The sequence below is a fragment of the Cololabis saira genome, chromosome 22 (genome assembly GCF_033807715.1).
Source record: "Cololabis saira isolate AMF1-May2022 chromosome 22, fColSai1.1, whole genome shotgun sequence".
In the NCBI taxonomy this organism is placed as follows: domain Eukaryota; kingdom Metazoa; phylum Chordata; class Actinopteri; order Beloniformes; family Belonidae; genus Cololabis; species Cololabis saira.
In genome coordinates this window covers 13,707,110-13,719,450 of record NC_084608.1, presented here as the reverse complement: position 1 = coordinate 13,719,450, position 12,341 = coordinate 13,707,110, and the positions used below count along the sequence as shown (strand labels likewise).

The 12,341-nt window shown below is 42.7% G+C and overlaps 1 protein-coding gene across 1 annotated transcript in view; it reads right to left on the bottom strand.

Moving 5' to 3' along the window:
- Nucleotides 1–2,536: 2,536 nt before the first annotated feature.
- Nucleotides 2,537–12,341, bottom strand: part of relch (RAB11 binding and LisH domain, coiled-coil and HEAT repeat containing) — a 34,957-nt gene continuing 25,152 nt past the window's right edge. The window contains exons 25-31 of the mRNA XM_061713831.1: nt 11,579–11,661; nt 9,292–9,355; nt 9,031–9,169; nt 8,809–8,925; nt 6,158–6,246; nt 4,673–4,743; nt 2,537–3,897 (exon numbers count right to left, since the gene is read on the bottom strand). Of these exons, the coding sequence (XP_061569815.1) occupies nt 3,777–3,897; nt 4,673–4,743; nt 6,158–6,246; nt 8,809–8,925; nt 9,031–9,169; nt 9,292–9,355; nt 11,579–11,661 (684 nt within the window). The 3' untranslated portion in view covers nt 2,537–3,776. The remainder of the gene's footprint in view (nt 3,898–4,672; nt 4,744–6,157; nt 6,247–8,808; nt 8,926–9,030; nt 9,170–9,291; nt 9,356–11,578; nt 11,662–12,341) is intronic.

The following is a 12,341-nucleotide window of genomic DNA, read 5'->3' as shown; positions in this document are numbered from 1 at the left end:
ATCTTATCATAAACAATATAATCATTATTATATATACCATTTTATATACACATTATGTTCCTGTTATGCCTGATGTTCACATCTTTATCAAAAGATGTGTTCACCTTTTATCCACATGCAGACTTTTATCACAAAGAGATGCGAGAAAGAGTTTATTTTGTCTTTTATGACCAGATGTTCAAATTGCAATTCGCCACAACTGCGCGCGCACCGTACGCCGTAGGCTCTGCGTTGGTGCAACGCGGAACCATAAATCAGCCTTTAGAGTTGAGTTCACATATACGGAGCGCATGTGAGCATCATTTTGGCACAAAAGACTCGCGCTTTCATAGAGTTCACCTCCCACTCGAAAAGTGTAGGCTACTCTGTTCCTGGAGCGTGCATGGGCCCCATTACCAGGTGGTTGTCTCTGCAGGCAGCGCACAAACGCAGCGTGGATGCCTCCAGGAAATGCTGCAGCAGTGGGGAAAAAAAACAATGACCCCCCCCACCACCCACAACCCAACCCTTTGGATTTGCATAACCCATCCCATCTTGGCAAGTGAAGAGAGGGAATGTGGGAAAGAGTGAGCATCTTCCCTTAAGGTGACAGTTATGCAAATCTTAAATTGTCCAGAACACCCTGGACGGCTCGGTGAGCTGGGAGGTGGAGGGAGGTGTGGGGGCAAAGTGATGAGATTCCATTTAAAAAGGAAGAAAATATGTTATTTGGAATATTAGGATGGATGTGCAGCACTTGCCCAAGATAATTACAAAGTGTTGTGCAGAAGTCTTAGGCAAGTCTTGTTTTAGTGGCACCCTTTTAACTCTCCAATTTCTCTAAGATGCAAATAGAAACAAATACAGTATCCCAGCTCTATCTATCACTATCCCCTTTCTGCTGGCATCTTAATAAAAAAAAGACTAAACAAGACGGCTAGGGGTACATAAACTTTTTCACAATCTTTTCAAAACATAACAAATGACCATAAAAACCAGTAAAACTCACAATGAATAACTTTCATCTAAGCGTATTCACTCTTCAAGAGCCAAGAGTGGAGAAAATAAGAATAGAGAGTTAAATGTTGCCAGCACTTAAGCCCGAAGAGTATCTTCCCTCTCTTCCTGTTCCTGTAGAAACATGCTGAGAGAAGCTGTTTTGCGGTGGGGCCCTGGCAGTTTGCATAGCAGCAATTAAGTTTTAACCCTTTTCGCAATCAGAGGCCACAGTTAAACTCTGAATGTACTGCAAGAGTCCAGATCAGACCACATCCTGTCCGCAAAAAGATGGCATCGATGTACAGAGGGCAACGTCAGGCCTCAACTCAAACCCTCATATGAGGAGCAGCCGGTTCTGACGTACGAAAATGTGACTTTGGCAGGTTTACGAGTGTTAAACTTCTAGTAGCTTGAACACAAACTTTGCTGCTCGGCATTACAAGTCAGCCAGTCCATGTTCAGGAATTAGGCTTTCAGCTCAAAAATGCACACACTTCCTATAACTCAGCGAATGGTTTTGATTAGTACAAAACACCCTCATTCCATACAACAAAGCAGCCGCAGCTTGTTTTAGTACAAAGACATTCTGGAGGAAGCTTTAAGGGATAGGCCTGGTTTCCCATGAACACTGTGAAAAAAACACTGGCCAGAAAAACATGCACATTAGGCCTCAAATACACTCAGAGCCGAGTGGAATAATGACACGCAGTCAGAGCCGGTCTGTTCCGGTGGTTTTAGGATTGGATCTGCGCTGCCTCGGCTGGCTTCGGGAGGCAGATGTGATGAGTGAGTCACCGATGTAAAAGCTCACTGTCGACATTGTTCTCATGCATAAACAAAATGCCAGGAGAACTTTTATTACATACAAGGAAAAACCGGTTTACACCCGGCAGTGCAAACAAGAGTATTGTTGAATTGTTTTTACACATTAAGAACCAAACTTCAAGTTCTCACTATAGATAGAAATCACACATATTTGAGATCTACCTCTGCAAATACACATCTGCAGATACGCGACCACACTCATGTAGCTCATGTAACCTCTCCACCCCATCGTGTATGAAGTATTTGCCCACCCGGTCACTTATCAGTGATGGTGGTTGAATATTACCCTGATTATGCAAATGATGTCCTTTATCACAGAGGTCACCATGAGATGTGTTCAAGCACCTCGTAAGTGTGACCGCTTTTGTAAAATTTTAACACAACTTGGTGTACGGGACTGTACTGCAGGTTAGCTGGGAATGTTTAAAGCCTGTTACTTCTTGGGCCGTGGTGTTTATTAATTTCTTTGTATTCTGTTTGAGTGGGAGTAAGGTGTGAGGAATGTCCCGTCGCATGGACTTTGGCTTGCTGTGCTGAGCAGACTGTAGGCCACATCAAAGGAGAAGACAGACAGTAGGAGTGTGTGTTGTTCCGTTAGATGCCTTTGTTTTACAGCGTTCAACAGTCGCTGACATCTGCAGTCTCGAGTCATAGTTACACTTTGTAACGCTCCGAGAAAAGTGTCTAAAAGTGTGCGGGGTCAGTCAGTGAAGCTCCGAGGAGGACATCGAAGTAACACAACTGATCTCCATCTTTTATTACACCAGGACACAAATTTCAGAAATACACAATGAGTACCTTCCTCCGGAATTCAGTGAATCATACACTCATTTACTGTTTCTATTCAAGCATAACCTCCAGAAAAAAACAAAATAAAAATAAATAAAACAGAACCAAATACCCACTTAAAAAGAACAAATAAAACAATTAACAGACACTGCAACACAGAGATGATGCAACATAGGAGGAATAATTAATACCAGTGTCTCCTTTCACTTCACGCTGCCAAAAACAAATGAACAAAAAAAGCATTAACAGTAGTGATAATCATGTATAAGACTTAATTAAAACAAATTAAAACAAAAACAAATACAGGATACAAACAAAACAGTAAAGTGAAGTGCAAATTTCTTTGGAAGTTGGAATAAAGAATGTTTTTTTTTCCTTCATTAAGACATAAATAAGTTATAAAATAGAAGCTATCAAAACAGAAACCAGAAAGAGACTTGAAAGAAATAAAGGCAAGACCACTATTTATAGTTTCAAGTAGGCAATACTTCTGAGCCGCACAGACGCACTGTACGAGGCGTTCTGAGTGGACGCGCTGCGATATTGTGGTTCCAACTGTCACTTTAATTTCCCTTCCAGCTTCAAGTTTATATTTCACCACCTTTTGAACCAAAATGCTGGGCAATAAAAAAAAAATGTACTTGAAATCCAGCGGGCTAAGCTCAGAGTTTTGTTTCCTAGACACGAGAGAATCTCTTCTGAAATGAGAGCGTGTGCGGCGCCGAGTCCAGTGACGTCCGGATAACAAGACCTCGTCATGACTTTGGGTGAATGTCGATAGTGTTTTTCTTTTTTTTCCCTCTTTCCCTCTCCTTCTGTCTTCTCTCTCTGAACTGACGACGTGAACACGGACTCATGAAAGCAATCCCCTCTCCTTGATGACGCTTTTGTCGTGGTGATGGATTAAGGAAAGGAAAAGCAGAAGAAAAAAAAACAAAAAACCCACTTCATAGGCTTTCACTGCAAAATACATCCCTCTTCTCTTAAAAGTAGCAGGTAAATCTGCTGCCTCAAATATGTCTAATTATTCAAATTTCCAGCGAAGCCTCATATTTGAACTCAATTAAACTTTACATTGGAATTTCCTTCACTTTACGCTGACCCAATGCCTCCTCCAGTACAATGAAATACTCCCGAAGACGGTGTGAGCTTGTGACTTCATCGCGATGACCGTTCAGGCAATATTATTTCTTCCTCTGGAAGACGTTGGCCAACATGGCCCCAGAGGTGGTCAGCTGTCCCATCTTGCTCAGAAACTTGGTCTTGGCATCCTCACCCACCAAACTGGACGCAATGGACATGGATCTAGCAACAGAAAAGAAGACACAAAGACACAAAGCTTCAATTAAACTCAACGCTCTGCGATCAGAGCAGACCTCACCCTTTACCTTTGTTTTTTTTTTTAGAGGGGTAGCTGTTTGCTAATCCAACCCCCTCCTGCTTTTTACAGTCTAACGGCTCTGCAAGTTCCTCTTTTGAGTTAGTTAGCACTGTGAGTGATACAGCAGAGAAAGGACACCACCCTACTGAGGTGCTTTATTGCTCCCTAGAAGGACAAACATCATATATCGTAGCAGAAACACTTAAGTAGAAACAATTAATCTAGGGAACCGAGAGCCCTCTGAATGGTGAGCAATGAATGCCTTTACATCAAATCAATAATACGTTTTAAATGCCACACTATATTGTATAGTCTTCTTGTGAGTGGGGTTTGCATAGTTTGGTGTGTCACTTGTGTTTATATAATTATCTGTGACGTCTAAACAGAACTTAAACACTTCCAGTGCTTTTTTTCCCCTGATAGTTTTTAAGCATTGATGGAAGCAGAGATCTCTGAGTGAAACATCAGCACACGCAGACCTATATTTACATCTCATTTTCATACGCACACATTTACACCGTCACCTTTCCTGGAAGGAATAAATCCATAATAATGAGGGATTCCTACAGGTAACGCTGACGTGAAACTGCTACATTACATCACTCAAGCAATATATATATTTATATATATAAAAAAAATAAAATAATATATATATATTTATCTTTCCACAGGAGGTGATGTGTGAATGACATTTCTCACCCTTGTGCATCTGACATGCCTCTGTTTTCCACCTTGATTTCACACTCCTTGATCATGGAACTGAGAATCACCTGCAAACAAGAAAGAGCTTAATCAGAAACTGTACAAACCTGTAACGTTTAAAGAAATAATACACCTCAGATTAAAAAAAAAAAAAGAAAAATGTAAACAATTTGCAAATCTCAGAAACAGAAAGCATATCAGATGTTAGGTGAGGATATTAAAACAAAGGTCATTTTGAATTTGATGGCAGCTACAACCCACAAAGAAGTTGGGACAAGGTGATGTTTACTACTGTGTAGCATCTGCTCTTTAAACAACAGTGCGTATAAGTCTGGGATCTGAGGAGACAAGCAGTTGGAGTTTTGGGACTTGTCTCATATGGGATTTGAACAGCTCAACAGTCCGGGGTCGTCTTTTGTTATATCTTTGTGTTTCATAATATGCCAAATGTTTTCAACGGATGAAAGGTCTGGACTGAACTTACTACAAAGCTATGCCTTTGAAATTGATGCAGTAAACTGTTTAACACTGTGTTGCTGAAAGTTGCAAGGGCTTCTCTGAAAAAGCTTCAACCTTTCAGCATAGCTGCTTCCTTGGTCGATGTACAAGCTGCACTTTCCGCAGGCCCCAATGCAGCTCCTGTAGACGGTGAGTTTCCACGTAGCGATCCCTTTCACAGAATGGTGTCTGCTTTAAGCCAAACTGCATGAAGGCCCGGAGATCACGGGCATCAAATATGTTTTAGGCCTCATCAGTTGAAATATTTCAGAATCTCTTGATGATAGTTTGTACTGTAGATGATGGGCTATTTAATGACTGGGCAGTTTTACACTGAGGAACGTTATTCTGATGCTTTTTCACAGTTTGGAGACAGTTTTTTTTCGCAGATCGGGGAAGCAACCCAATTATTTGTGAGATGTCCCTCCAGGAGTTTCATTTTAGTATCACTTACTTTTCCAGCCTTCTGCTACTCAACATTTTTTGAGATGTGTCGCTCCAAGACCCCAAGACTATCCCACATGTAAAACATATTTTAACAGGATACTCTGAAGCACTGAAGCGGAGCAAAGCAGGAGGAGCGGCCCCACTTCTGTACCAACAGTGATAAAATAAAGCCTTGGCATGTATTTGTGCTTCTGAGCATACAGACAGGCTGGAAGTGAGCTGAGGAAAAGAGTCAGGTGATTGTTAGTCACCTCCGGAAAATGCACATATGAAATGGATCGCGTGAGACTAAGGGACACAAATAAATATGCTAGGTTGTGCGTCTGAGTGTGTGCATGAAAGAGGAAAAGAAGAATCAGACTCTGTGAAGTCATTACACAAGATATTCTGGAAATAATTGGACAGAAGACGGCAGTTGACCTGGTGCAGCAGCGCGTAAGCATGCGCATGTGATAATGTAATTGTGCACACATGTGAGTATCTGAAGATAAGCATGGGAAATACTTTCAACAGGAACGTCTCTGTGCGTCTGCTGACCTCATGCTCTGGAGATAGCTGCTCCATGTCGGCGTGCAGACACCTGAGCCCCGGCAGGAAATGGTTGACCATCACCTCTTCTGAAATGACTGCGCAGGTAGTTAAGGGCTAAGAGGAAAAAACTGTACAGCAATAACACCAACTGAAGCAAAAGCACCACGCAGCTCAATTAAATAAATGTCAAATGATGCACAAACTTTTCAGAGCCTTTAAAGGTTTCCAAAGAATTCTACTTCCACCAGGAAAAGATGCAGCAGAGCTCACCAGGAAGCTTTGACTTATTTTCCCACCGTCTGGTCGCAAAGCTGATGACATTCAATAACAGAAATGTGTGGAGAACTTTGAAATCCACAACTAATAGGGAGGCTTGTCACTTTTATTTTTTTTAAAAAGGAAAACAATCTAAAGCTTTTCCCATTATCACACTTTCCCTTACATTATCATGGAAACTTGCAAAGTTGGGAGACAACAACACACACTTTGATCTGATATGCCAAGTAAAAAGGGAGTAATTTGAAAAGGCTTTGGTGAAGCCAGTAACTAGCAAGCCAGTGGTTGTGAGATCCAGCGATCCTTGATGGAGGCAGGATAGGATTACAGAAGGATAACCGTCAGGGAAGCTTCCCACTGTTCATGCCCATGCAGCGGTCAGACTGAAATGATCCCTCACTAAGAGGAAGCCAAATGATCATTTTGCCAACAAGAACCCGAAGGAGTAAAATCCTCTGATTAGACGAAGCAAGCAGTGAAGTCTTTAGGCCACAATACCAAACAACATGTACTGAGGAAAGCTGGCACAGGCCATCGCATCCCTACAGTCAGACATGGTTTTGGAAACATCGTTTTGTGGGGATGCTTATCCCCGTGACCCTAAATAGGAATAAGCGGGCATAGATAATGAATGGATGGCCATCTGCAAAAAATAACTGATGGATTAGTCAGGAAAGAGGTGAAGTGGATGCAGAGAACAGCAGAGGAGGGAAAACAGTTCCCCAGGTGGTCAGCATCCGAGACTGGGATGAAGACAATTCAAGGAAACTTTGACCTGAAACATTCTGCCGAGAAAAAAAAGGGAAGGGAGCTAATGCTTGCTTTTTTGTAAAAAAAAAAAAAAAAAACAGTAGAAGAAACTTCCAATGGAAAGGTTTTCTCGGCTCATAGGAACATTCCCAGGATGTTATTGGACCTTCAGTCCGACTTAGGGTGCTTTAACCAAGCGCTTGGCGGAAGGTCTGAATGCTTTCACATAACTTACTATTCTTGTTTTGCCATTGTGGTGAAGTGCATATTACTGTATTAAAAAATAAAAAAGATGCATCTTTGACCTTCTATTGTTCAGAAGTTGAGATAGTATAGTTTAGCATGTCATTAACGGAGGCAACAAACAAATACAGAGACCTGACCCTACGGAGACAGCTGCACAGTCATAATATTTCTGCCAAAGCGTCACCTGGTCGCTGCATTAAAACCTCAGGAAAGTCTCAAGTTTTAAAAAAGGGGCACAAGGTGTCTGCTGTAAACATTTGATCATCATCATAAAATATCATAATATATATAAATGTAGAAAAGTACAAGAGGACACTTTTATAATATTTAATTTCATTCGTACGCTGTACACCCTGTTCTGCTAAAAAGATCAAATCTGGCAACCATCTGCCCCAAATAAGGGCAGTTTGGCGGGACTTTGTCCGTGGCTGCATGTGCTCTGCCACATGTTCAAATCAGCGCAAAGCCAGTGGAGGAAAAAAAAAATTATATATATATATACATATGTATGGAGAGAGAGATGGAAATGTACTGTTTCAGAGCTGGTCACGGATTACATGAAAAAAAAAATGCAGTGGGAGGTAAAGCCTTTGAGGTCAGGGCTATACCTCCTGGACACTAGTGCGCTGGGAAATGACAGCCTGACAAAAATCCACAGGAATGAACCTCAGCCCAGCTGTCCTCTGCATCTGTGTGTGTGTGTGTGTGTGTGTGTGTGTGTGTGTGTGTGTGTGTGTGTGTGTGTGTGTGTGTGTGTGTGTGTGTGTGTGTGTGTGTGTTGGACCTGGGTGGGGCACACTCGTCTAAGGAAAGCCAAAGTAGAGAGAAGAGAAGGAATCACAGAAGAGAAAGATGACAGAGATGAGTAGAAGTAACAAAAAAAAAAAAAAGCAGCAAGCCCTATCCTGGAAGCCGTCCTCAAGGGTTGGCGTTGACGTTCCGTCTTTCCTGCTCTCACACGCTCTCTCCCGTTCTTGTCCTTTCTTTTGCTCAACCAACCATGTAATTACATGTAGCCCCAAAATGGAGACAGCCTATTTTTCCTTTCTCTTACTGCCAATTGAAAGACAAACGATGCCAACGCACACAGTGAGCTGTACTCTCAGGCAGTGGGGCCTCACCGATACGTAGCATCACGCGCTAAACTACTGGCACTTGGGAGCAAATCAGGGCAATTGACCAGTAATATTATAGTCCGACACCCACTGCCTCAAAACATCACCCTGAATCCTTCCAGCTGTGTACATGAAGTAGTTACAAAAGAGAGAGATGACTCTTTGAGGACATGTTTAACTTAGTTTGGGTATAGGGATACGGAAGGGTAGAACTACAATATGCCTCCGTTTAAACAATTAAACATCACAAAAAAAAAAGAAGAAGGATACAGCAGCAAGAGAGGGCGCTGTAGGCCTCAAACAGCTGGGTGGCGATGTCGATCCTCTTGCTTTCCACCGCCTGGCTGTTGTTAGCTAGAGCAAGCTTGTGAAGGTGCGGGAGGACAACTTGACAAATAGGGGAAAAACGCAAAGGAGAAAAATATCAGACAGGGTATGTTGTGGTGTTAAGAAGTGTTTTTGATAATATATTGTATAGTGTTTTGTACGTACACTCATCTCTGAAGCGTGGCTCGGCATTAGGTCCAACCCTTCCGAACGTCCTGATAATCTCTATATGCAAAGAGTGCTGATCTTGGTACTGAGGGTCTTCCAGGAATGATGCCAGCTGCATTTTTACACGTTCCAGCAGCTAAAACACACACAGAAAAGGCATTTACGTGAAATCTAACAGATTAGTGAACTGATCCTCAATTAAATGTCAACTGCGCATTAGACAGACTGGATTTCAGCTGTAAACAGCAGGGTCCGTACCTCTTTCTGTGTGACGGTCTCCATGATGGTACCAAACGCTGGAATAGTGGAGATCCTCACTGAGCTAAAAACAGCAGGAAAGCAAGTCAACACTGGAACCACGTTCTGCCGCTGTATTCCTCTTTCAGGTCAATTCTTCATCGCGTGTCTTAAAGTCAGAATCAGAATGACTCTAATATTATCTGCAAAAAGATACGTCGCTATACTTTTGTAACGAATGTTGTTACAGTCAAACTGTATTAAAAGAACTCAGATGACAGCTGACACGTCATCAGCACCCAGGGGTCTTCAAACTGGGAAGAAAACTGCTCCCAATATTGAGGTTAACTATGTATTTTTGCACATTTTCTATTCCAGCGGCTCATCGAGACGGCAGTGAATATTTACGCTAAAACCACAAAGGAGGGCTACTTTGGTTAGCACATGTTCAACATTTTGCCCAAATATAGTGAGTGCACAGTAATAACACACTGGCGGCCACAGTTATGACAGAGTTGGTAATTTTATTGCCAGTTCGAGCTCTGCAATCTGTCCAACGTTTTACACGACCAAGGACGTTTAAACTAAATTGACTGTAAGTGCAAACTACACAACCCTTCACAGGGACAGATATTCCACTGCTCCCCTGGCCTATAGTAGCAAATGTATCTAGACCTGAGTGTTTGCAGCAGTGATAATCTGATCAGTCACAGTTTTTACTCAGAGCTGTATGCAATGATCAATCAGCGACGTGACCTGAAACAAACTGCAGTGACTTTCCACCAATCAAGAGGCAGAAACTGCAACCTTTTGCAGATAATATGCGACCCAAATCATCATTTGACATGTTATTTTTATATATCTCTGCCATTTTCCAATAAATAAATAATAATATACATGATTAAATTGTTGAGCTTATCAAACAAATGGATTAACAACTACTTTCTAAAAAGATATTTTAATTCCTAGTTCTGTTAAGCAGATACTGAACAGGTGATGAAAGCAACCGATAATGATCAATGACTGAAATTAATGGCGTTAAGCACGGTTAATGTGGTGTTAGGGGGATGTTAGATAATCATTCTGATGTGAGTAGGACCAGACAGACCATAAAAATACACACCAGTAACTGGGGATTGTTAGACTAAAAGACTATTTTTGATAATGTGCTTTTTTAACTCTAATCATTTTTGAGTTCACAACACGTGCTGATTGTGAACAGAGCCAGATGTGAGATGCATCAAGTCAAGAATTTAATAGGTTACACAAAGCCCCACACACAACTGCATGTAACACTAACATGTTTATTTAAAGAAGGATTGAATTAAAAGGGCTGCATCCCAACAGTGATGTTTCTTATTATGTCATTAGTCGTCCTCCTCTGCTGAGGTTTTGAGTAGCGTGAATATTACAACGCAAGTGTCCTGCATCACTGCGGTTTCTTCCACTGAAGCTCGCGCTGTATTTATCACTGTTGGGATGCAGCCCACAAGGTCACAATGTTTTCAGAGGTTTTCTTGTGTCGATTGACTCACAATTCAGGCCCACTGCACAGAGTTATAAGGGCTGGAGCCGCCCGGCGATCTACTAATGCTTCACTCATGCCGCGGAGAACCAACTGCAAACCCACCACACAGCAGGATGAGAGTGGGAGAGGTACGGTGGGAGACGGAGGAGAGGGAGAGGTGAAAGTGAGAGGTAAAGATTGAGGGGGGGTAGAAGAGATAGAGCGAAAGGGGAGGGGGGTGTCATAGGGTCACAGGATAACTGGAGAGAAATGGGGTAAAGATAACCAACCAGTAGTAGATGAGTTCGTCAGAGGAAGTGGCCCTGCTCCAACAAGGAGGGATGGGGGAGGGAGGAGGAGGAGGAGGGGATGGGTTACAGATAAACATGCAGGGATTGTGCTGTTGTCAGATGAGAATAATGCGCATTCAACAATCTGGTCAGTGTTGTGGACCGATGAGGCGATGACAGCTGGCAGTTAGTCAGTTACTGTTGCAGGCTGATGATGCAGACATGCACAGTCAGTATTAGTGTGAACGATGCTTGTACACAAGAACCATCCCAGCACAGCCGAAACCTAGGAGCCAAACTACTAAAACAAAGCCAATCAGACGCAACAAGAAACCAGAATTTTCAAGCGAGCGATTATAATCATGTCAGTTATGATTTGTCTGGAGAGTCTGTTTTGCAGACGGTAGGTAGACGGCAGGTTCAGATTTGTTCTTGTGTGATAGTTCTCAGGCGGCAAAGAGAAGGGGGAGAGAGACGCGGCGCGGTTTGTTGTTGTCGTCGTTCCACTTACATTTCAGGGTCGGAGGAAAGTGTGATGAGAGCCGGCACCACTCTCTGAGCTACCAGCGTCTCATTCACCCCCTTCACCAGCAGCTGATCGGATTGGACAGAGCCAGCCGTGATGTCACATACGTGGGCGGGGCATTGGGACAAGAGCGAGCAACATCGCCAATAGACGGAGAGAAAAGAAAACAATAAAAAAGCAAAACAAAGAGAAAAGGGGGAAAAAGGAAAGACAAACACAAAAAAGATAGAAAGAAAGTGATACACTATGAAAATAGCTGCAAGACAAAACGGTACTGCATGTATCGAGCACGCGTGTGTACACACTAACTCACTGATATACACACACAAACACACGCACACATGGGAACAAACACACACATGCACTCGCAGCTAAGACAAGGCAAAGCCAGCGTGGCTTGACTGCACAAGTATCTCTACTGTAGGGTTAACATCCAGCTGAGGCCTCAGTCCACAGACTCCAGATCAGATCATTTCATGGAGTTGAAACCCAGAAATAGTTGTGAGACAGCCAATATGATCTGGTATTTGTGGTCGAGGGCTCCCTTTTCCATCCACATTCTTCTAAATAGTGGACAAGTATACACTATGGAATGGTGACAGTGAGGTGGTTTTTGGGGGAAGGAAAAGTACTTCACAAAACAGAGGGACACGAACAACAGCCCACCGCTCCTCCTCCCCTGTGCGTACGTGAACATAGGCCAGCCCCCACTGCGTTGCCTACATCCTGATTGAACATCTGACCTGAA